This window comes from Neolamprologus brichardi, chromosome 9 (genome assembly GCF_056152115.1).
Source record: "Neolamprologus brichardi isolate AB-2024 chromosome 9, ASM5615211v1, whole genome shotgun sequence".
NCBI lineage: Eukaryota > Metazoa > Chordata > Actinopteri > Cichliformes > Cichlidae > Neolamprologus > Neolamprologus brichardi.
In genome coordinates, this window is record NC_142112.1 from 36,483,129 (window position 1) to 36,508,432 (window position 25,304).

The following is a 25,304-nucleotide window of genomic DNA, read 5'->3' on the forward strand; positions in this document are numbered from 1 at the left end:
TTTAAGGGAACGATGCGGTGAATCCAGGAGTTACGTTCATGACGTTCTTTGTGTTGTTTGTTTTTGGTTATTGTGTAGTTTTTGATCTCGTTTTGTGTACTTCAGAAGTCATTTTCCTTTCTGTGCTCGTGTTTCTCGTTTTTGTGAGAATATATTATATGTATATTTTGAGTGGTTTCTGGTCACTGCATCGTTTTGGTCAGTGTTCATTTGTATTTTTTTCTGGTAACTTGGCATTTCATAGGTTTTCACACACTTATGTTGTCCTGGAGCTATTTTTTAGTGGTTTATTTATTTTGTGGTTCACTACAGTATAGTTGGAATAACTATAGGGCTGTTTGTGGACATTTAGCAGGTTTTTGTGGTCTCAGTATTTCTGAGGGTGGTTTTGTGCAGATGTTGTATATTTTTATGGTAATTTGATTCATGTCTGGGTCATTTGTGACTGTTTTGGACATTTTGTAGTCATTTTGCGGCTGCTGGTGTATCACTTTGTACGTGTTTACTGATTTTGCATATTTGACATTTGTTGTCATTTAGAGTAGTTTTGTGGTTATTTTGTTTACATTTGGCTGCTTTGTGGTTATTTTTACATCTTTTGGTGCAATTTGCCATGTTATTGTTGGATTGTCATCATTTTGCAGGTTTTTTATTTGTATTTTGTGTACTTTGGGTTTTTATGGGGTTACGTGGCTTATTTTGGATAGTTTGTGGTCATTTCGAATATCTTTGGGATACTTTTTGTATTTTGTGCTACTTTTTATGTTTTGTGGTCATGTAGCTCCTTGTTCGACAATTTAAAGTAATTTTGCATATTTTGGGGGTGATATTGTGTATTTTATGCTACTGCTTCGTGTTTTGGGTTCACGTGGTTTAATTTACGGGTCGTTTAAGGTCGTTTTACGTACTTTCTGTGATTGTGTGAGGCACTTTGGCGCCACACTGTTAGGCTTTATCGGTAAAAATAATCATTAAGAAAACAACACCGCCTGAGCGATGAATCGCGGAGTGTTTATTCATAACTTCAGATACGTGCTCGTTCACTCTTTTATTACCTAAGTGAGAATGCCGCCTGTCGTCGTGACGTAGTTGTGACGCAGCGCTCTGACGGACAGGTAAGCCGACACCGGCCGCCATATTGGGAAAGAACGGAAGTGAGAGAGGGAGAGGTGGAGGTAGAGAGAGAGAGAAACGGAGATAAGTCAATCAGTTTCCGAAAAAGGGCGTCCTCCTCCTCCCCCTGATCCTCCTCTTCGTCTCTCCGGAGGAAGGGGCGGTCTCAGCGCCGCGGCAGATCCGGAATTAGCCCTTGTTCGCTCGGCTCCGTTCGGTCGGTTGGTCGGTCGGTTCGGTTCCTGCCGACGCTGAAAGTGGACTACTACCTTCAAACATTTTCTTTAAAGAATAAGAGCGAGGAGAAACAGGCGAGAAAGCGTCCGGAGCGAGGGAGGTACGAGCAGCAGAAAAGAGGAATAACAGAAGAAGAAAGAAAAGTAGGGGCAGAAGAAGAAGATGCCTCTGGCTCAGCTGGCGGACCCCTGGCAGAAGATGCCGCTGGGGAGGACGGCTGGAGAGGTGAGCACACTTTGGTTTGTCCTGCTGTCACACTGACTGACAGCTGACTGGGGGCTGCAGTCACAGCAGCAGCTTTTAGGGGTAAAAACACGAAACACAGCACAAAGAAAAGCGCCTTTAAGTCTCTGTCAGGCAGAGGCAGCTGCTCCCAAACACAGCACAAACTACCGTGAGACCAGTCTGCAGGTAACCTGTGCTTCAAGAAGCGCTGAACATGTGCTGGCAATGACAGAGTGCTCAAACAGTTAGCTGACAATGTCATCAAGGACGAAATTACATTGCATTTCTATTGACAGCAGCTGCGAAGTGACTGCAGGGATAATTATTTTTATGACCCTAAATTGGACCGTAAACTCTGGGAACATCTGTTTATTTCCCTCTGACGACACAAACATGAAGTCATTTTCATTGCAGAGATTTTACACCAGTTCAGGAAGGCGCAGAAGTACACCAAAGTGTCCTATAAGCTCCCAAATAAGCACAAAACTCTTTACAGGAATGTCCTGGTGTGATCCAGTGTTAATCAAGTGGTTTAAAAGATCATAAATTGCAAAAATACGAAGGCACCTATCAGGGTAATTCGATTTTTTAAGTTAAAGTCATTCTTCTTAGCAGCTAAACTACAACACGGACATCATTTTTACCCTAGAAAACTTCAGCGGGACTAAATTAGCTGGAATAAAACAACGTAAAGTATCAAGCGATGACCTGAAGGCGCAAATATGTAATAATACTTTATGCACGAGTATTACAGTGGGACTACAGGGCACGGATATACTATAAAGTACCACAACATTGCTACAAGCTGCCATGGACAAGTTTCTGGTGTTAAATCAAGAGGTTTTAAATGTCATAAAGGACAAAAATGTGAAAAATTACATTGCGTTATGGTTGACAGCACCAGTGACTATAGGGGCGTCAATTTGTCCCTAAAATGTGATCAAAAACATTATAAAGCTCCAAAAAGATGAAGTTAGCTGCATTAAAACACAACGTAGATTAAGATGTGTTTACTCTAAACACCTGAACGTGGTGCACACCCTCCAGACATGTCACATTTGTGCAACAGGAAACCCCGAGCATGTGCTAGAATATTTTATTACTAAAACAATAAACTAAAAAAACTGTCATGGACGCACGTCAGTGTCAGTTAAAAGAGACTGAAAGTGTGTAAGAGACAAGCATATGAAATTAGACTGTATTAGTACTGCTGAGTGACTACAAGGACACTATTAGGAGCCTAAATTGGATTTTAAATACCATAAAACATGAAGTAATATTCTGTGCAGAAATATTACACCAGCACAGTGTACAGTGGGCACAGAAGAACAATAGAGCTGGTGTTTCATTGAGAGGTTTAAAACGTCACAAAGTACACAAATATGAAGGCAAATCAGATTGTTTTATTACACAAACTCTATTTAAATGAGATTTAAAGCAGCACAGAGCTCCAACAGGGACTATATTAGTTGCACTGAATCACATCACGAAGCAGTTTCGGCACAGAGTTGTTACATTTGGGTTTTATTTATCAATCTGTTTAGAAATAACAGGTTTTATTAGGACCGAGGGCAGCAGCTAAAGCTGCTATAGAGCCATCATTCTGACCTTAAGTCAGACTAAAAACACCACGAACCTCAAACACTAAATTAGTTTTACTGAAGCACAACAGAAAGTAGCATAAGATCATTCTGAAGACACAAAGATGAAGTTTTCTGTGCAGACGTATCACATTAGTACTACAAGGAAGAGAAATTGTTGCTATAAGCTGCCACAGTCGTGTTAAAATCTCTCTGCAAATGCCCTGACCGTATTATAAAAATGTCAGAAAGTACAAAACTACTTCAGGACTTTTACAGTTTTTACTATTGAAGCAGATACAGACTCACCGGCAGGCTCTACACACCAAACGCTCAACAAATTCATAGGAAACAAACTGTGGACGAGGACATAAAATGACCTGAAGAGTCTTTTCTCTCTGGCCTGACCCTGAAGCTCAGTGAATTAACTCTGAGTGTCACAAACTCACTAAATCACCTTAAAGTCTCAGTTAGACAGCAGGGCGTAACCCCCCCCCCCCCCCCCCCCCCCTCCTCTATTTTAACAAACCAAGTCTCCTAAGATCAGTCTGTGGACACACAAGGCTTTATTTCAAATACTAAAGCTGCTCGTTGCCTTAACTATTAGTCCAGTGTCAGAATGTGCAGCTGTAGAGGTGCAGTAGTTAATGTCATGTTCGAGCGCTAAACCAGCAGGTTAAAGGTTATTATTAATTACAGCAGCAACCAAATCTTAAGCTCCTATAAGGACTTTACTTTAAAAAATAGATTAAAAACCCAAGAAAGACTGTGTGATATGGTACAGTATAGAAGTACTGCTCCAAATATTTCATTCATTTATATGAATCTGTCAGTAAACTGCGGGGTGCAGTTAAGAATCCTTAACAGCACCGCAACACATGAAACGACGTGTGATTATAAACCACACAGATTTAATAAAAAACTCTGCAGGCGTAGTTAGACGAGATTGAAAAAACCCAATAATGTTGCTACAGGAGTGTCGTAGCTGCGTTAGTGTGAGATTGAAGGTGTTTTAGGCACAAGCATGAGAGGGTAAAATCACTATTTGGTCCCACAAATGCCATAAAAGAGCTTTTGTCACCGTATTGGTTCAATGGTGTCAGCAGGAACATTACAGTGACTCTAAATCAGACTTAAAACCTACATAAAAATCCACTAACATTCAGTATAGGTATCAAGTTTGCCTCTAATACAAATAACATAAAGGCCCCATTGATTCTCTACCAGGAGTAGGCCTGCAATTACCCCAGAGGTACTTCTGCAGTAAAAAGAGTGTCCATGTAAATGTGAGCTCAGCTAAATAAAAAAAAACCCCTGAAATTATAATTAAATTAAAGAAGTTCAAGCTGAAAAACTAACAGTCAACTAAAACTACTCGATAAGCTGTTTAAACGAGCTGAAAAATTACTAAATGTAAGTTTATTCTTTAATTTTACACGTCAGACTCAGAGTTGGAGACCCCTCTTTATCTCCAACATGTTGCCAGAAGTTTCTGTCTTTAGGTGGAGTTTGATTTGATTTGATTTTAATTTTATTGATTAGCATTCAAATATCTCAGTGAAGACAGAATAAAGATTACCACAAAGCAAGAAAGCATGAGACAAGGCTAATCAAAAGGTATTGGCTGAAGCATTTGCTTCCATTTGCAACCTTGAATAGGTTGCAAAGACTGTGCTGCAACCTCCTTGTGAGTTGATTGGTCACTAATGCACTGTAAGCCCAACCAGGTTTTAAAGTTGATGCGATAATAATAATAAGGCGTTGCAATAACATGTTGCAGACAGGGAAGCTTCCCCCTTGTGCACTGACTGTGAAACATCAACACTCCTGGTTGAAGGGTGTTTCTTCCATCTCTTCTTTAGTTTTAATTTCTTATTTATTGGCAGTTATAAAAGTTGATCCTGGCAAACAGCTAATATCTAAATAGCTAACAGCAACATGTCATAAGAGGAACCTGCACCAAAAACCTTCTTGTATTTATTTCGCTGCTTGCAGATCGATGCAGTTACCTGTTGTTTGCATGCATGACGCAGACTTGTCTGCAAGCACTCAGGCAGCAGTGAACAGGAAACAGAGAACGTTAATGTTGAAAGTAAAAGTCGTGGCTTACCACATTTCAGTGACTCATTTGAAAAGGCACAACGTTGGTGTCTGTGTTGCACTTTTCATGGTTTCACGCGGCTCAGCAGGTAGTTGGTGAGTGTTTGCAGACAAGTCGGAGTGTTGTGATTTTCTGGGACAGACAGCCTGACATTTAAGAAGAAAATAGTCCTACTGTGTTTTTCCTACACACATGACATCAGGATTATTTCTGGAATTGTTGTTTTCCTGAGCTTCTCATAAGAAGTCTCTCTCCACCTCGCTACATAAACACTTTGAGTGCAATTGATTCGCCATAAAAGAAACAAACTATACAATAAACATAGTTATAAGATGGGTTTTAATGGTAGTACAGTCATTTTAATGTTATGCAGACTTTCTTAAGGACACAATAACTGTACAGGTCACATCACCATCAGTCTCTAGGCCTGTGTGACTGAGGCGTCTGTTAGAGCCACGCTGACAGGAGGCGACCGTCTCTGCAGAGCCCTGCTGTTGTCATTGACGATGCCAACTGTTGTTTAACGTTGTGCGTTCTCCAGAAACAGTCAGTGTGAAGTAAATCAGACACATATGGATTCCTTAATTTATTAGCGTAATTGCAATTAATCAATAATGGAAATGATCGTTGGCTGGAGTCCTGAGGGATGTTAAATGAATAGTTTCTGTGTCTGTGCAGCTCTTCTGAAGCATTTCTGCGTGTTGTAAGAAACTGTGTGAGTGCTGTTTCATCACTGCAGCCGCACACACACACACACACACAAGTGCATGCATGCTAGTTTCTGTATTTCGGCGACGACTGCAGACGTGCTCCGCTCTTTGTGTGCGCGCTGAACGATGTTTGTCTTCAGGGCACCAATCCAAGCGAAGCATCCACTCAGCTTCGCCTCTCATGCTTTTATCTGCGTCTTTTGTTGTCGCGGTGGCCTAGAAAAAGGCTCTTACAGGCGCTTCTCCGCATGCCAAAAGGCTGAGAGGTGTAACGCCGGGGTCAAAGGTCGGGCGTTATTGAGCAAAGCGGCAGCAGAACGATCCTGTCGGTCTGACAGTGGTGTGTAAAGATGCCGAGGGGGGAATACCAGGGGCAGGTGAGAGCTTGTTGGGTGGCGAGACAGAAAAAGAGGCGCTGACTGCAGTGACTCAGTAATTTCTGTGTGTGAGGGTTTATTATTCACGATCTGCCTACAGAGTGACACACACACACATTTCTCCATGCAGCCCTTGTGACACCTCATACAGGAAGTGGGGACACACACACACGTAAGCTCTTCCTGAATCATGCAGCCACAGTGACACCGCCCTCTGCTCTTTATCAAGATTCAGAAACTTGTAGGAAGGAAGAACTGGAAAAAAAACACACTCGTACACACTCTCACACACTCTCACACAGAAGCTGGTTTTGTTTCAGACTTGTATCTCAGGTTCAGGAGACTAAAGCTTTCTTTAGAGCAGCCGGTTTGAATCAGTAGTTTTTATTTGTTAAGCAACAACAAATAAATCAAGCAAATAAAAACGACTCCAAGAGCTTTCACACACTAACCTGCCGCGACCTTCACCAAAAACAACGCTCTGTCACGGCTGTAGTGACCGTCTGCCACCCTAACTCGCCGATAATCAGTGCTGGTGTCACTAAATGCCTCGTTGGCAGGTTGTTTGTGATCAGCTCACATGCAGATAAACTCAAGATGATTCAGTATCTTTCAGAACCGACTTTATCAGCAATAAGGAGTAAAGGTGATTTAGCTGTCTCTCATGTTGTTGGGGAGGTACTTTGGCCCTCTCGTCTTTACAGCGTTGCGTCAGTTTATTTAAATTTGCTGATATTTTACTTATGCCTCTTTACCACTTCCACCTACCCTGGTTGGCACATCTCGAGTCAACTCTGCTGTACTCGGTTTCCATTGTTTTCTATTCCGATTCAGTACAACCTCAGTGTGGATGAGGTAGTTACAGCAACGCAGCCCAGAAGTATGCAACACAAACACAACACAACAATGGAGGACGTCAAGGCGATGGTGTACCAGCTGCTCGATGGTAAACATCTGCACATCGTCGTCGGACCAAAGTGTTGGTTTGGGAGTGTTTCTCTCGTTGCCGGGTTTCAAAAACAGAAGGTGTGACTCATCCAATGATGTCACTCCCTGGCCAATCAGTGGGATGCATTTCGTTGACGTTTTCGGCTCGATTGGAGCCCAAGCTGAGCTGCTTCTGTTTCAGCCGAGCGTTATCTGTCAGACAGATGATGATGACTGTGAGGTGCTCAGGAAGAAGCCAAAATGTTCACACCTCCACCGCCGTGCTGAGGAGTTGGTGTGAGGTGTTTGTGCTGGTATGTTGTGTTTTAGTCTCACCTGCTAAAGATTCTTGTGGTTTCTTCAGGTAGAGCTTTAGCATAGTTGTTCAGTGTTTTTCTAATTCTGCTGTCGTGAACTTGAACGTTGAACCTTCAACTGAGGCCCGTCGAGTCTGAGATGTAGCTGTTATTTAATTAAATGCACCTGATTAGCAGCACCTGGTTTGATGCCAAACCCCTTAAATCCTATAGAAGAAGCAAGAGTGTGCTTACATTTTCACGGGACTGTAGAGAGACCTGCGAAAAACTTTATTTTTTATATGATCGGATGTTTTCTTTCAGATTGCCTTTTATTAGCTTTGGCCATTTGAATTACCTAGCATACCTCTAGCTTAGGCCTCAGTCACACTGACCTAGGCACCAGCCACCAACACCAACCAGAAAAGTGAGCGTTCACCGACATGTTTTAAAATGTGCAGCTTTAACCTTAAAAAGCAAATATTCTCCATTTTTAGCTTGTGTCACACTTTTTCAAGTTTCACTAACGCTCCACGAGTACCGAGCAGACAGGTTGGTGTCGTCAATGCAGACTGTGGTCAAACGTATTGTCGTGGTTGACTCTAGAGCGAGAGAAACCTCTATAATAAGTTTCTCCCACAACTCTAAAGAGCCTCGACCATTCAGGATTCTCCTGAAAGCCCCCCCACGAAGTCCAAAGAATGGACGTTTGTATTTAGCAGTTCTTTGGCATCTAAAACAGCGGTCCCCAACCCCCGGGCCTCGGACCGGTACCGGTCCGTGAGTCGTTTGGTACCGGGCCGCGAGAGTAGAGGCTCAGGTGTGACATGTATGGTTTTCAGGGTTTTTATCGGTTTTCAGCGTTATTTTGTTATCGTTTTTATCGTTTACTCGGTTTTCCTGGGTCTTTTCACGTGTGTTATGAATAAATCTTCTTTTTTTCGGTACCGGTACTAGTTTTATTTTGTTGTATTTATCTGCAACACATTAAAGGCCGGTCCATGAAAATATTGTCGGGCATAAACCGGTCCGTGGCGCAAAAAAGGTTGGAGACCACTGATCTAAAAGATAAACTCTCCCAGATTCCTTCAGAGTATCTTATAAAGCCTCAACACCGAGGTGCTCCGTGAGCATTTTGTGAGCATATGAAGCATCCCGACAAACCGTCATGTTTACTTATGTCCCCACCCAAGCCTGACATACCAGGATGTTTCAGCAAGCAGAACACGTCCGTTAGAGGTAGTCATGCTCATCATCTCCAAGTGAGGCTTGCTTTGATATGTCCTGTTTAATCTCATATATAATGACAATCATAATTATTTATACTGCACTTTTTTTTAATAAAAAAATACTTACCTAAGTTATTTTTCCAGTAAATGTTCATAGTTTCTTTGTCTTAAATGCTACCAGCCTGACTAACATTGAAAGCCTCTCCTCAGACTCTGGGATACATCTTAACATTTTGTTCTTTTTATGCCAGACGTTCAGATCGATTATGTGACAAAGCCAGTGTCTCTCCAGAAACAAAATCCTGGTTATTCTTGGATGTCTGCAGGCTCTGCTGCTCCCTGTGATGGGACATCGGCACTGATATCCAGTTTCACTTTAATTCGATCATCTCCTGAAGATTCAGTTACAGCAGATAAATACCAGTATTAGAAACACTCACTTCTTCCATCTGTTAAGTGCAAGATTTGAGGTGGAATTAATTTCATTCTGGTGGCACAGAGGGCACTTTGATGTTTTGCAGGGAAGCTAACCTCTAATTTAACCATAAGGTAACAAACAGGTACAAAAATAAACCGAGAAGATGTTTGTTTTAATAGAAAATGACATTTTTGTGTTCGTTTAATGCCTGAGTGTCTCAGTTTTACACATTCTGTATCCCAAACTATTTGTAATAAGTATCTGCAGTCTAGCACAAATACACATGAATAAATAAAAAGAAAACAGCAGCAAAGCTGTGACAAAAATAAAACTTGTAATGACACCTGCTAACAGTGACATCCGGTAATAACTGACACATCGTTTTCAGAGTTGAAGTCAATCCATGTCGTTATGGTGAATTTGGGTTGTGGTACAAATGAGCGGAGTCCCTGATTGGTCCTCATCCACCTGCCTCACAGGCCTGGGTGTTGTTAGAAGGCGAGATCACAAAGCAGTGCATCCGCCATGAGAAAGATTTGCCTAGATTTGGTTTTGTCGTTATCGGAGAGTTACGGTAGACTTCATCGGACCGCAAGTAACAAGTGATAACATCCGTTTAACCATTTGAATAATCTTCTCTCTCCCTGCTTTTTGCTTTACTGAGAGCAGAAGTCGAGCTGTGCCGACTCCACAAGTTTTGACAACGCTCCAAAGAGCAGGCTGGCACGCCAGGAATGTTTGGCTTTCTCTGCCTTGAAGTGCCTCCGTAAAGGTTCAGCGGGGTGGAGGTCAGGTGACGGTGGAGGAAATTCCACGACAAGCTTTTCAGTTCGCAGAGCTTTGAGGTGTGAAGGGTTCAGTATGGGTGGAGTGTGAGAGTTCCACAAAGATGACGGAGGATGGGGAAAAGCACGGTGGGTGTTTCTAGAGAAAAGCATGTTCTCCAGAAACACCCACCGTGCTTTTCTTTGGGGTGGAGTCGATTCCAGGCAGATAAAATCCCACCTTCGGGTGCATTTACACCCTTGTACAGTTGCCTTGCACCGTCCCTCGAGTATGTTTCACTTAATCACAGCTCAAGGACCAAGTTCACAGTTTTAAGACTTTTGTTGTTTGGGTCCATTTTTTGGAAGCGACAACATGCTGTCCTCTCATGCCCCTCGTAGATTTCTCAATTCCTCAGCAGTAATTTTAAGGGCGGCAGCTGTTGTTGAGGAAGCGCTGCAGTTTCATGCTTGGGCACGATTAGTGGCCACACTGCATTTTTACTGTTCCCACCTCTATGAGGGGACAAGGGCACAGTATGCCACAGTGGTCCAGGGTTGGAGACTTGCACTTGCACAGTGTTAAAGGGAAACTACCCTGTAGTGGCCTATTTCTGGTTATTTAGTACTACAGCTTTGCATTTCCATCACAATAACACTGCGTTTTTGGATACAGCAGCAATAAAATAAGCTTTTAAAACTTTTTTGCGTCACAGCCATGACCAGAAGTTTTGGCATTCGTGCAGATTTAGTGTTTGATGCATTTTGTTTTTTCAGTTTCTCCCCTTCAGCCTTAAAAGAATGATGGGAGTTTGCCATCGTCATGGGGCATGTGGGCGGATGGTGAGGATAACGATAAGTTGAGAACGAGATGATGTAGGATTTTCAAATTTATACGTCTGCTAAAAATCTAAGAATTTGAATCCTGGTGAACTTCATGTCAAGGTCAGAGGTCAAGTGTGCTTAAAATTCAAGATTATTGTCATGTGTGCAAAGAAAAAGCATTTCTCTGTACATTAAAATTCTTTCTCTGCTGTCCACACGCAGAAGCCTGTTAATATGTACAAATAGATAAAATGCAAATTGCATGAATAAAACTCTGTTATAAGTTTTTGCTCCAGGTGAGGCTCGAACTCACAACCTCAGCATCACTCTGCAGGCTACTGTCCTATAAGTACCGCGCGCTGACCGATTGCGCCACTGGGGCTCCCTAAAAGCTTGTGAATGCAATAATTTAAGAAGGAAGTCTCCTAGGATTTTCACATTTATCCCATAGGTGCGTCTCCTAGGAGGCTTAGGCAGCCGTCAGTGTTTTTATTTCTGCTGGGCCGCTTCTGATTGATGGGATCCATTCCTGTGTCACCAGAGCGCCAAGCTGATAAAGGTTTGTGGACTTCTGCTTTTTGAGGATTGACCACAATAAAATGTCCACATGATGGATCACTTGGGACACCAAGGCAGAAGTGATAACCTAAGAAGGGACATTAATGTTTTCCATCCATGCCATAAAACTTTATTTATAAAGCTGAGCGATTGTGAGGTGGAGTAGGCCGGTTTGAGTAAAATCTAATTATAAGCAGTTATGTTTGATCCAGCAACGTCCTGTTTGAAGCTTGAAGCTCAGTCATTTCTAACAGGTTTACAATGACTGCAAATTGTTTTTTGCAGAAAGCGCCACAGATTATTTGCGTAGCATCTGAATGCTGACAAAGCGTTAACCCAGTCAATGCCGCTAAATCAAGTCTTTGAAATATTTTAAGCATATTTCTCGTGTTTGAAACGTTTCTAAATTCTCAAAGTATCCGATTAGTTTCTGTAGACTCAGCCTTTTTAAGTTACTGCAGGTAGTTAAACCAGAAACCTGGTGCAAGTTTAAGACTTCAAAAAAATGTTTTTCATTCAGCTTTCTTAAATGCATCAGTGATTAAAAGTTTTATAAAGCAACATTAGCATTTAAAGACTGAAATGTTGGTCACATTAGGAAGCTTTTTAGACAGCCACGCCACATATGAAGGCTGATAAACGAGCTGTCTCTTTCATTCTTTTTTGGCTTAAAAGTTCTGGTTCAGACTCTGTTGTTGCTTAGCAGTAACACAGGCGATTTCACAGGAAAGTCTGATTTGACTAATGGTTATAAATCTCTCGTCCTCCCGCCTCTTACGCACTAGCTGAGATAAGAAGGCCGGTTTGAAGAGTTCAAAGTCCACATGGTTTCTGGGTGTTGTTTGAATATAGTCTCACAAAAAACCAAACCTCTCCCTTAACAGAAAACAGACGAGCTCCACCTCAGCAGCATCACTTCCCTCGACCTAGGATGCCCCGCGCTGGTTGGCAGACCTGCCAACTTTTTTACATAATGATATCCGGTTACGTTGCCAGCAGCTCGACTCTAACTTTAACGATTATTAATACCAGGTGTGGCTGCAGAGTTCTGTGCTCAGCTGTCATCATCCTGATACCTAATCGATCTATAGATTAATAAAAGGAGAGAGTAGAGTCTAAAAGCCTTCGAATGCTTTTAATTTCGACTTCCTTTTCCTTCCTAAAAACAGGAACTGAGCTCTTGTAGTGATCCTTCGACTGCAACATCTTTATTAACTGTAGCTTCCAGGAAATTTCCTAGACGTGAGGGGTCAAAGCTCATCTTTATCACTTTCCCTCAGGAAATCATCCCAAAAGAACTTCTGATACCGTCAGGAACTCCCGCTATCTGGATTTCCTGCTTCAACACATAGTTGGGGGCGAATGAGACCCCGTGGAGCAGAGCATTTAACAGCTTTCATCGTGCTTTTACAAGAAGAGGTCGAGACAACATGTACAAATCAAACTTTAATTGCAGTAAAATATGCCTTTCCTTCTGAGAACATGTTGTTGATGCTCCTGATGTAACAGGTCTGGTTGGAACAAGACTCAGGATGTTTTTGTTTTACTCGTGAACAGCAGTCGAGTCTTCCCTAAATACTTTAGATGATGATGGGAGTTTTTATTTAGATGCAGCTATATTTATGCTGCTGGTGTCATCAGGCATCACGTTAGGTTGTCCAAAATGGACAGGACTCTGGGTAGCTGTGACTTAATAGTGTTTTCTTCTTGATCGTAGGGGTCGAGGTAATTGATCTAGTTTTGTTTTGGATTATTTTTTTGATATTTACAGGCTTAAATTGTAGTAAAACCTTTCTTTGAGAAGTCACGTGACAAACAGCTACTTTACATTTTTATTTTAGACATGACACCAGCAAGCAGTCGCTTTCCACAGACTAATCAGGGTTTTTCCTGGCTCTGAGTGGACTTTTGTAGGTGTGATAACACATTTAAGTGTGATTAGCCATTTGATTATAAGTTGCCAAAAAAAAATATTATTACAGAACTGCTCATTTTCCTTTCGGGGGAAGTCCACGGCCTCTTTGGGAGATTCCAACATGTTTTTATATGTAGGAAAATCCCTGTATAAGTTTCCACGTTGATTTAAAAATGCTCAAAAAGCCTCTGTTACGCCAACCGTGACGTGTTCTTGAGGCGTGCTGGACTCACTCAAATCTTTTCCTAAAAAAAGACACTTCTAGAGAACGATTCGAGAAGTCAAAGCATGAATTGAAGCAATCGTGGAGTTTTCTCCAGCATGTCTCGTCTTTCCGAGCTGTCGCAGCATCTCTGTCTCAGTAATCTGGGAATCTTTGAGCTCGTCTACTGAGAAATAAGGGCTGCTTCTCCAACTCGGCTGTGTTGGCTTCGCTGTGTTCACCAAAATACAAAATGTAAGAAGTGGACGACAAGCCAATATGAGTTTTGGCCCTTGCTCCACTTTGCGAGGGCGACAACGGCGAGCACAAACTCCCTGCAAAGTTTTAATGGTTCTGTCATAAATCAGGCAGGCGTATTATTTTGCACAGATCTTACATAATACCAGTGTTGCATGTGATAATAATTTGGTAAGTTACAAACTTCTAATAATGTGACAGCTTTGCTGTGTAGCCCCAAAATAACCACATGGAGACTTTTGTGCAATTTGCATGGATACTTTAACACAATTTAAATATGTAGATGTGACAATGCACCGAAGTTAGAGAGTATTATTTTATTATATTGTCAAAGAACATTTTTAAAGTAACACTTTCCCAACATTATTTTGTACCTTCTTAGGCTTTCTTATTATGTAATTTGAAGCGTTAAGCAGTCGTAAGAGACCAGTAAAGGACTGTTTGTATGGATGAGATCTTTGCGGTTGTCGACGCATCGATTCTTTTCTGTAATGTTAGCACTGAGTTGTGCGGAGGGCTCGGTGGTTAGCGCTGCTTTCTCAAGGCAAGGACTGAAACATTGGCAGGACTCTTCTGTTTGTGTCTCGAGTTTACATGTTCCCACCATGCTTGCATTGAATTTCCCTGGAAAGACATGCTTCCCATCCCGACCCAGGACACTCTTGCAACATCAGTACTTAATCTCAAGAGTTTCACTTCCTGGATAAATGAAGATTAAAAAACGAGACAAAAACTTTGCACCCACTTTCCACAATTTGTGACTCATGTTGTTTTCTGAGTCATAACTCAGTCGAATCTAACCACGCAGGAACAGTTCGTATTTATAGATTCATTGTGCAATTTCATTTCTGAAGTCCTTTGCAAATGAAGGTTGGGAATCTTTGAAGAAAACATGATTGTCATAAATCCAAAACCTGCCTGAGAGTCATCACATTTCTGAGATGTTTCATGTGTTCGTAGGTTTACACTTCATGCAGGAATTGCTGCACTACAAAATTATGTTGTCTCAACTTAAAAAAATGCAAACTTAAGCCTTAAAATAAATTACCATCAACTTAAGAGGGGTAGATTACACAACTCTGAGTATGCAGTGCATTTAGGCAAGAAAAGTCACATGACAGCCAGAAAAAAAGTGTAAGAAAGTAAAAGTTAAATATACTTATAAGGATAAGGATCAGGTTACGAGGACGGTTGTCCATCCATCCATCCATCTTCATCCGCTTTATCCGAGGCCGGGTCGCGGGGGCAGCAGCCTAAGCAAAGAGGCCCAGACCTCCCTCTCCCTAGCCACCTCCTCCAGCTTATCCGGGGGAACACCAAGGCATTCCTATGGCGCCTCCTGCGGGTGGTGGGCCCATGTCTCCTCTTCGGGCTGTGCCCGGCCGGGCCCCATGAACTAAGGCCCGGCCACCAGACGCTCGCCCTCGGGCACCCTCCCCGGGCCTGGCTCCAGGGCGGAGCCCCAGTAACCCTATCCCGGGCAGGGTAAACTGTTCCCTCGATGTTCTTTTCATAAGGGTCTTCTTCGGTTGTCTTCTTCGGTTGTCTGCGCTGTTATTTTATCAGAGCCAGATAATCATTGTTGGCTTGACAGCTCTAAGCTACTAGAGTCACACTTTAGTCACACAGAGTTAAAATAGCACGACAAACAGAAAAATTGCATTGACCCTTTTTGCATTCGCTGACTGTTTGCAAGTAGCTGCAGTGACGACAGGGCAGCACCCTCAACCTCTGGGACACCACTTTCTATAACAAGGGGATTGCACAGGAGGGAACCAATATATCGTGATCTGACTTGGACTGATCGCAGATTGGTGAAGACTTCCAAGTAATGACGTAGGGATTTGTCATTTTCAACAGTTTATCCCAGTTAACAAGCAGGTTGCACATAATTGCCATCTTGACCCGTTCAGTCACAGACTGATACCAAACCCGACTGGTCAGCATCTTCGCAGCAACCATGATGTCATTTAAAAGAGTGAGGACCTTTACTGCGTTTACAGTGTAAAGGTTGATTCTGTGTGTTTTTAATGGTGAAAATGGACCAAAATTGTCCCCACAAAAACAAACGCTGCACACTTTTTATTCATGGTCTACACGACTGAGCCATTCCACTGCTTCCTCTGCAGCCACCTTGTTCTCTCTTAATCCTGTTTCCTCTTTCTCTTCGTAATCCATCACTCTCTCTCCGTCCGCTGCCTTTGCTCTCTCCTTGCCCTGCCCGCCACCCTCCTCTTCACCTTTTATCCGGTTGTGCAGATTACAGGCCAATAATTGCTCCCCGAGTTGCTCTCACCGGCAGAGTAAATAATCGTAATCGCTTTTATTGTTATTATGCTTTTTTGGTCACGCAGTAGTATCGGTGCTATCAGTGTCTGAATCACAGCTGTTGTTCGAGCAGGGAAGCAGACAGGCTGTTAATCCGCGTTATGTAATGCTAATTCAGATCTGTTGTTTTTGTTTTCCCTTTCGGCCGAGCAGATGAGGTACGAAGCCGTCCGGGTCTGTCGGCCCTGCTGATAAATCTTACGTTCAGACCGTCTGGGCCCTTCTTTTTCTTCTTTTTTGTTCCCGTATCTCATTTTAACCTGAACTCTAGTTTGATCCCAACATCACAGCGAATGAGCGGGAGGGAGGTGGTGAGGATGAGAGCTTTTCAGAATAAAAGACGCCTACTCAGTGAGCGGCTTGCTTCACCTCTGAATGGAAAGAATTGAACGTAGGCAGCAAAAGTCCTTGATGTAAAAGAATCATTAATGTCTTTATGCACCTGATTTACCTTATATCTGATTTAAAGGGGACGCGTTCTGCTTCCTTCGTTTTCTGTCGTATTTGTACTCTTGCAGTGGTAAATCTGAATCATGCAACGCTGCTCTTGTAGTGTCTGAGAACAGAAATATGATCCCAGAAATGATCAAAATAGGCCCAGATTTTATACATTAAAGCCCCCTGCCTCATATTGGGCGTCTCTGTGCTTGACCTCGAGGGCACAGACCAGGATCCTTTGGGTCCTTTGTGTTTCCGGGTCAGGAGCTTGTGGATCAGGTTTGATTGGATTGGGCTTTGGGGAGTTTGGAGGTTGGGTCAGCGCCTTGGGCTCTTTGCCGTTCTTCGAGGAGCTCGTGACAGTTTTTGGGTTGTGGTGATGCCCATTGTGCTGTGCTTGGATAGTGTTTCGTAACATCCACGTAAATGTCAGGAATCAGGTTTCCCAGCAGAACGTTCCAGCTCATCATTATCATTCATCTGTCACAGGTTCCATCAATCTTTTTTTTAAAATAATGATTATATTCATTTTTATTCATTTTTCTCCTTTATAGGTTGTGGGAATGTTTATACCATAAAAGATGTTTGAGATCTTTGGATAATCTGTTAGGGTTTTTCTTTTTGTCGTCGGTGTTGTTGTTTTTGCTGATTCTAGTTTTCTTTATTTGAGGTGGATATTTTGCATATGTTTATAAAATATATACGCAGTGTTTTAGTTAGAAAAAAATAACTAAAATATTAAAATGCAAAAATAAAAATGTTTACAGTTAAAATTAACTGAAAATGTCTAAATAAGAAAATAAAGGAAAATGAATGTGGTGATAAATAATAAAAAAAAAGTATAAAATTTGAAAATAAAACAATAAAAAATAAAAGGAAAGGCAGAAAATATATAGATAAATAAATAAAACTGGAATAATAATTAAAAATAGCACAAAAAAATCCAAATTAACATTAAAAAAATGACAAAAAATAACATTTATAAAGTAAAATGATAATTACTTAAAATTTTTTAAAAAACTTAAAAAAGAATCGGTTAAAAAAAGTTTATTCTAAAAGAAATGCAGAAATAGAATATCTGTATTTAATAAATAAAATGCTAAATAATTAGAAATAAAGAAATAAATTTCATATAAAACTGAAATAAAAAATGACCAAAACTACAAAATAAATTCAAATAAAATTGCAAGAAAAAAAAAATAGAGAAAATTGACAGCCCTGGAAAATCAATGAAAACAATCAACGAATGTCAGCTTCCTGTTTACGTCCACCTGAAGTCCCCGGGGTCTGCAGCCCATCAAACTGGACCTTGAATGTTTCTGTACAGATAAGTGTGCCTCAGTACTCGCTGTCTCAGAGGAAGTCGAGCTGTTACCAGTTTTTCAGGTGAGCATGTCTGAGCCTGAAGAGGTGACGTCGCCTGCCAGGATCACACGGAGAGCAGCTGCTAATTAGCATGTCACTGCTGAGCCTCTGCGCGTGTGTGTGTTAACGCCTGACCTTTGTGTGTGTTTGATTACAGGATGCACATCATGATCACGAGGACTCGGTGGGCGAGGACGATTCGATGTCTGTCTGCACGGTGAGTCCACGTCCCGTCACCAGAGAGGCTGCAGACTGTGTTTGCAACTTTCTGTTAGTCTTTCCTGGCATGTCGTCGGCTTCACTGTAAACACGCCGAGCTCTCTGTTTGCACTCAAAATGCTCTGGAGGCACTCACGCGTGCAGCCATGAGTCTGACCTCCTCGTATCGACGCTTAAACAGCTCTTCTGGTCACTTTTACATCGATTTGTGTGCGACCTCGTGTGCAAAAGTTTCAGTTGCATTCACACAAAGCAGAGTTTTTGATTTAGCCTCTGTTTGAGAAAACTGACGCCTACTCCTGCAGGATAATTGCTGGTATGAAAGTGAAGCAGAATGTAGCTCACTATTAAAATCATGAGTCATCTCAGAGCAGGAAGAAAAAAATCCTCCCTCACATCCTTGGCACTGATCGTTATCATCATTTATTTGTGATGCTCTTCACATTTCAGGAGTTGTTTTGGGATTAGATGATATTTTCTCTTCAGGCGATTCCACCTTCTTCTTCCTGTGGCCCACTTTTATCCTCTACTCACACATGCTGACTTTCATTTGACCCTGTTTTGGAGAAAATCACTGTAAATACAGGATATTTTGAAATGCATGTGGTCATGCACGGATTACTAAACAGGCCTAGTGGACCTGAGGGATCCGGCTCAGTTCTAAGATACGAAACGGCCACAATGAAGCACAACTGAGTCTAGAAGAGACACAAAACCAAAAGAAATGCAAAATGACTGCAGAGAGAGACACAGAAGTCACAGAAGTGTGCAACATTGAGACAATTAAAACACTGATGGGTGTAAAATGATTGAAAACATGTACAATTATTGGAAACGAGTGCAATGTTGGAAAGCAAAGAAATGTGCAAAACAAGCAAAAGAAAACCTGAAATTGGTACAAAACGAGGAAAAAGCAGCAACCAAATAATAAAGAAGTGAAACAAAGTTACCAAAAAGACACAAAAATGACCTTAAGAGTGGAAATTGATGGAAAATCACCAGAAAAATGCATAAAATACCCACAGGAAGAAGGAAAATCACCCCTAATAGGTGTAAAACATTTGCAAAATACATGCAAAGTAGCAGAAAATGATGCAAAGCATTTGTCAGCAGACACAAAAGATCATAAAAAGACTAAAATCCTCAAAGAGAATCACAACATCGCTGAATTAGTGCAAAATAATGAAGAAGCATCCCAAAGAAAGTTTCTGTGTCCTGTTTTTCAGTGACTGCTGTCTCGTGTGAGTCCTCGAGCCTCTGAATGGCGTTTTGTACCTTTAAATGTTGGTGAGCCTTCACTTCACTTGGGACTGGTGGGAAAAAAGAGCGGTGCCCTGTAAACAAAAATAAGCACAGGTGCAGAAACATAATTTAAAGGATTAAATTGGTTGTTTTATGAAATGTGGGCTGGTTTTCATAAGCTACAAAAGCAGAAGCGGCTCCTCAGTGTTTCAGGAGCCGTGTGGTCCTGCACGGAGCTCACGGCCTTGTCTGCGAGTGTTTGAGCAGCAGCAGGGAGGGCAGCTGCACGTATTGATTTTTTAAATGCAGAGGAGATGGTTTATGGATCTCTGGTAGGAGCTGAGCACTCATTACCTCACTGCACAGAGTCGGCAGCACTCGCACAAAGACACACACGAGCTCTGCAGCAAGAAGCTGGATGTGAAAACATCACCAGCGTCACATTGTGTGAGTGTGTGTCTGCAGGTCTGTGTGAGCGTGAATATATTACATAGCTGTTAATGAGTGACTTAGACTGTTCCACTCAGTGTGAAGCGAGTGTGTGTCAGGTTAAATCGGGGTAATGAGGCAGCTTTCTCTCTGTGTCACGTTGCTCAAAGTCTTCGAGTGTGCAAATGACACAAATTCACTCACCGCTACACTTGTGAGGACCTTCACTGACACAAGCGAACAAGTTCTGCAACGGTCAGACCACAGAGCTTCAGAGCTGTGAGTAAGTCTGGGAGAAATGACCACACTTCTCACTTGGTTTATCACCTCAATAAGCACTTTGGTCAGTTAATGGCCTCAGTCACTGGTCTCAGGTCTTACTGAATAAAACATGACGTTCTGTAAATTTTATTCACCGGTCGTCCAAACGGAGGAGGAAACAGGGTGTGCGTGTAACTGAGACACTACACGAGCCAGGCTGATTGTAGTAAATAAAAAAAACATGAAACCTAAAGTTTAAAAAGAGAACTTACTAATAAAACAACTAAAACTTTGATATGGGACAGAAAATGATGGCAGGGGGAACCAAAAGAAGCAAAAATGCAGAAAACACAAGATGCAAAATGTGAGAAAATTATACAAAACGATAGAAAACAGCCAAAAAGAGGATTTCAGAATGATTAAAAATCAACCTCAGTGATCATATAAAGACCAGAATGACCAAAGCCTGACCTAGCATGGCCAAAGTGTGACAGAAAAGGACAAAAAGAAGGAAATGATCAGGAAGGGAGCTCAATAACCATGGAGGTATACTACAGAGAGGCCAAAACAGTCCCAAAATCATGGACAGCAACCATGAAGACGTGCAAAATGAGAAAGAATGATGAGAATGATCGGTTTGCTCTCCCAAATGTTACAAATATGATACACACCAGACTCAAAGCTTTGGGGAGCAGACATGAAGACATGCAAAATAATTAAAAAGAGAGCTCGGTGATCATAAAAATACCAAAATGACAAAACGATGGCCCAAAACAGTCACAAAACAATATTGAGCAACTATAAAGAGATTAGACAGAGATCTCAGTGATCACGAGAAACAGTCAAAGGACCACAGAGAGACACAAACAATCAAAATGTGAAACAAAACGATGGGAAGCAACCATGGAGGCAAAATGAACAGAAAGAGCTCAGAGGTGACTAACATGTGACACAAACGATATTACGCAACTATAAAGAGAAGCAAAATTATTAGAAAGATATCTGTTCATAAATGATTAAACGCCTGCGAGGCACAAAATAATCCAACAACAGCAAAATAGTTGAAGTTCAACACACAGGAAGTGTGTTTGGGTTTAGTCTGTGTCACTGTGGTCAGATTTCATCACAACATGTCAGGAGACGCTTTGGTGCAGATCTTTGCTGAGACTTGGTGAATCTTCGTGAGTCAGCTAACTTCAAAAGCTTGCTTTATAATTTCCATCCTGAACTCCTGAAAAGCCTCGAGGCCATCGTGAAGAGTGGACGGGAGCACTGAGTTTCATTTCAAACATGTCAGAGACGTAAAAACCTCACATGCAGAATCACTTAAAAGATGCTGCTGCTTTTTTTAAAACTCTTTAAGTTGTACTTGCTATTAATGGGTCGACCCGTAGTGCCAACAACAGTCAGTGATGTTTGACCACGAGCCAGAAGGAAATTCACCAGCAGCTTTGCAAAGTAGGATTTCATTTCCTCAAATATAGCAGATATTTTTGTTTATCGTTTGGCAGGAAATGAGAGGAACTGCTGTGGTTTGTTATCTAAAGTGACAGAGACTCATTGGATTGGCTTATATGTGCACTCAAATGTGCAGACAACCACCCAACTACGCCTGTGAGCCAGTAAGAGCCGATAAAAAACAGACTAAAAGCACTGAAACACACACACACGCCTCAGCTCTCATTCACACACACACACACACACACACACACTCGCTAAGGCCCCCAGTGAGGCAGAAAAGAGTTTCCAGACAGCCGAAGGAACATCGTTGCTCTCTGAGGGACCAACTAACATCTGCTGCCATCTGCCGCTGCTGTTCAGCTGTGTGTGTGTGTGTGTGTGTGTGTGTGTGTGTGTGTGTGTGTGTGTGTGTGTGTGTGTGTGTGTGTGTGTCAGACACAGTATCATGTCTCATCAGGATGAGGTCACTTGTTCGCCGTGGGAGCACCATGTTGAACACACACGTGCACCAGCTTCGTAGTTTGTGTGACCTGCTGCGCCGCGGGTTTTGCTCTCCCAGCAGATTTCTCTGGCTGACTGCGTCGCTCTAAATGGTTTAAATGGGACTTAAATATTTCATAAATGCGCAGGTGTGCAGCCTCGCAGAGCTGAGGTTTGTTCCGTCATCCTCTGAGAATCGATTGAGGCAATGCCAAACTTATGATAGCACCTTCTCCTTCCTGTGGCCCACTTTTAAAAACAAAACATCTGCAGAGACGTGCGATTTAACGTAAAAGTGACACAAAAATGCTAAAATAAAGAGATGAAAACCAGCCATAAAGAAAAGAGGAGCTGATTATTAGACAGATGCAAAATGAGTAACATAAGACGTAAATTGACAGCAAAGTGGTTGAAAATAACTATAATAATAATAATAATCGTTGTGAGATTATGGAAAAATGTAAAACAAAATATCCTAAAACTAAATGATAGAAATAATGACCACAAAAAGCATTAAGTGACCATCAGATGCAAAATGACCAAACTGTGACATAAAATTCCCAAAACAGGGATGAAGATGAGCACAAAGAACAGGAAGTGATAGCAAAAGGATACTCTCATGAAGCTGCTGAAAACAGTTTGAAAGCTTTTATGACTCAGGCTATTATAACAGGATTAATACGTTCAGGGAAAATCAGCCCATCAGTTTCCCAGAACAGCGTCCTGTTATTGATTAACCGAGCGATTGGTAGTGTTTAGTGAGCACGTGTGTCCCGGAGAGAACAGCCAGTGAAAGCTAATGTGTGATTAGTTTCAGAGGGTTAATGAGAAAAGTCCAGAGGTGGGTTTCAAAGTAGCTTGCAGATTTGTAGGATCTATGGGAAGGCTGAAAGGCCTTAAACAGCGCCCCCTGTGGATGTGTAGAGTGATGTCTGTGGATGTTTGTCCTGGTGTTTGTATGGGTGGCAAAATAAAATATGTCCGGTATTTGTGAACAGTTACCGGTAGAAACACCTTGTTGCTGATTAAATGAATGATTGCTTGATCATGAGGAGCAGTGATGTTTTTACAGGTTTTACAGGTCAGTCTGGTGCACGCGCTGCTCAACATTCATCACGATTTTGCTCCTTGTTTTTAGCTGTTTAGGTTACTGCATGACCAGAAGTCATTTTCAGAGCTGAGCTACAATTAATTTGGCCAGTATCGTGATTATCAAACACACTTTGGAGAATTTGATCGAAAAAGGCGATTTTTGTATGTAGGGGTGGGCGGTAGAAACGGTAGAAATTTGGCCAACGATAGAGATTTTGACTATACCGCTCTACCACAATAGCGCATGTTGATGGTGTCATCAAGCTGCGCCTGTTTTGGTCCAAAGCATTGCAGCGGCTGCAAACAATATCATCTGCAAATTACTGCGCTCCCTCCACTTCCCTACCATTGATTCATTAATGCTGAATTCTCTCTCAGCTGCTCTATTCCCATGTTGTTGCAGTATATTAATGACTAACCTCGTATTGTGGATGAATAATCTCAGTTGTTCTCCTGACTGAAGTTTGGTCTGTTTATAGCATCCTGCTATGCGATTGCATTTGTCCCTGACCACTAAAAACCCTCACGTTAACTTTTCTCGAGTGGAAAAAAGTTAGCATTCACTGTGCTAATGTTATGCTAACGTAGCTGTTTTGCTAGCAATCACATAGCACATCATTATATACCAACTAGCTTAACTACAGTAACCCTACTAACGTCACTGCTGTTTAGTTTCCTGTCTTCATTTATGTTGGAAGTGATAGCAAAGCTGTACGTTTTAATTTTTTTTATTGATCTCTCACACAGAACATGCTATGTCATGTTTAGGTAGAAACTAGCGAGCTAACTTCCTGCTAACTTCTAACTCCGTTAAATTTAATAAATTCTGTTTTCATGGATGCCTGGATGTAAAGCAGCAACGCTGATCATTTTATTAAAGATGAAAGAATTTAGACTGTTTTTAACTCTCAGTGTTCGTTTGACTTTGGGACCTGAATGGGACGGAGTTTTGGACCCAGATTACTCTGCAAGGCTCCTGACTACGGCAGCTGTAATGCTCCGGCAATTCATCAAGCAGTGCAGCTTCATAGCTTACCAAAGTCATATTAAATTTTTTTGACAGATTTCTGTGCGCTGTGTACCACATAAAATCAGTTTGAGGTCATTAAGCACAACCAGAATTCATACATAAGACACACTGCTGATTTTTGAGAAAATTAAAAGATTTTAAGTGTGCCTTATAGTGTGGAAAATACGTTATACAGAAGAAAAGAATATATCGTGATATATATCGTTACCGCACATGCTTCAAATTATACCGCGATATGGATTTTAAACCATATCACTCAGCCCTACTTGTATGTTAGTTAATTGATGTGTAATAAACGAGTAACTGAGCTTTGCTCCCCACCTCCTACCTGTCTTGAATGTTTCTCTCCATCCAGCTCTTGCACTCACCTTGCTTTCCCATTTCTCTTACACCGTCGGGTTGTAGTGCATGGTGCATATTGATGGATTATGGTGTCTTAAGGGGTTTCAAAGCCATTGGCCGGTGGCCAAGAGTGCAAAGCTGTCTGGAATCTCAGAGGGGTGTCCGTCCGACTCGTTGGTTACTCAGTCTGCTCTCTCGATAACCAGCCTTTCCAACTTTCTGCACTGTACAGGAGGGTAGACAGGATGAAGCTGGATGGAGGTGTAATTGTATTAGGTTAATGTCTAAACCACTACACTATTGATCCCTATATTTGAGGTCGTTATAATGCCACAACACTGCAGGAAAGCACAGGCTTTTATATGCACTTGCATGAATGGTAAATCTGTGAAGGCTAGATGATGAGGTCATTATTTAAATGTGCAGCAGTGTATCTTGCTGTGTTGCTGCTCTGCTACATGTGCTGCAGACAGCTTCGTAAACAGGAGTCACAGCTGCTGTGACGACTCTGTTTCAAACAGAAGACAAGTGTCTATTTCTCAGCTGCAATGTTTTGGGAAAAGAAAGATGAAATCTAAGTGAATAGAGAGGATATTATGGTATGAGCTGTATGTGTCTAGTTCTAGTTTGAAGCCTTAAACGTCATAAAGAATCTGCCTGAGCTGCAGACGAGGGTGTTTGAGCATGTCTGAGTCGTCTTTTTGACTTCAGCTCAGTGGGCGAGGATGAGATGAACATCTGGAGGAAGTGCTGGTTTTCTGGTTGGCATGAATCACATCAAAAGCAAGAAATCAGATATGCTTCTAGTAAACTGCCTGCTCATAGTCACAGTTTTATAGAAGAGGTTTGCATAAATTAATGTCAAAACACACGTTTTTTTTA

The 25,304-nt window shown here is 41.7% G+C and overlaps 1 protein-coding gene and 1 non-coding gene across 2 annotated transcripts in view; one reads left to right on the forward strand and one right to left on the reverse strand.

Moving 5' to 3' along the window:
• Positions 1-1,134: 1,134 nt before the first annotated feature.
• The window catches only part of rps6ka3b (ribosomal protein S6 kinase A3b), a 70,894-nt gene continuing 46,724 nt past the window's right edge, over positions 1,135-25,304 (forward strand). Inside the window, exons 1-2 of the mRNA XM_087846490.1 lie at positions 1,135-1,575; positions 18,024-18,083. Of these exons, the coding sequence (XP_087702616.1) occupies positions 1,513-1,575; positions 18,024-18,083 (123 nt within the window). The 5' untranslated portion in view covers positions 1,135-1,512. The remainder of the gene's footprint in view (positions 1,576-18,023; positions 18,084-25,304) is intronic.
• trnai-uau (transfer RNA isoleucine (anticodon UAU)) lies at positions 11,091-11,184 on the reverse strand. The gene is made up of 2 exons: positions 11,147-11,184; positions 11,091-11,126 (listed from the first exon to the last, which is right to left on the reverse strand). It is a non-coding gene; the product is annotated as a tRNA-Ile (tRNA).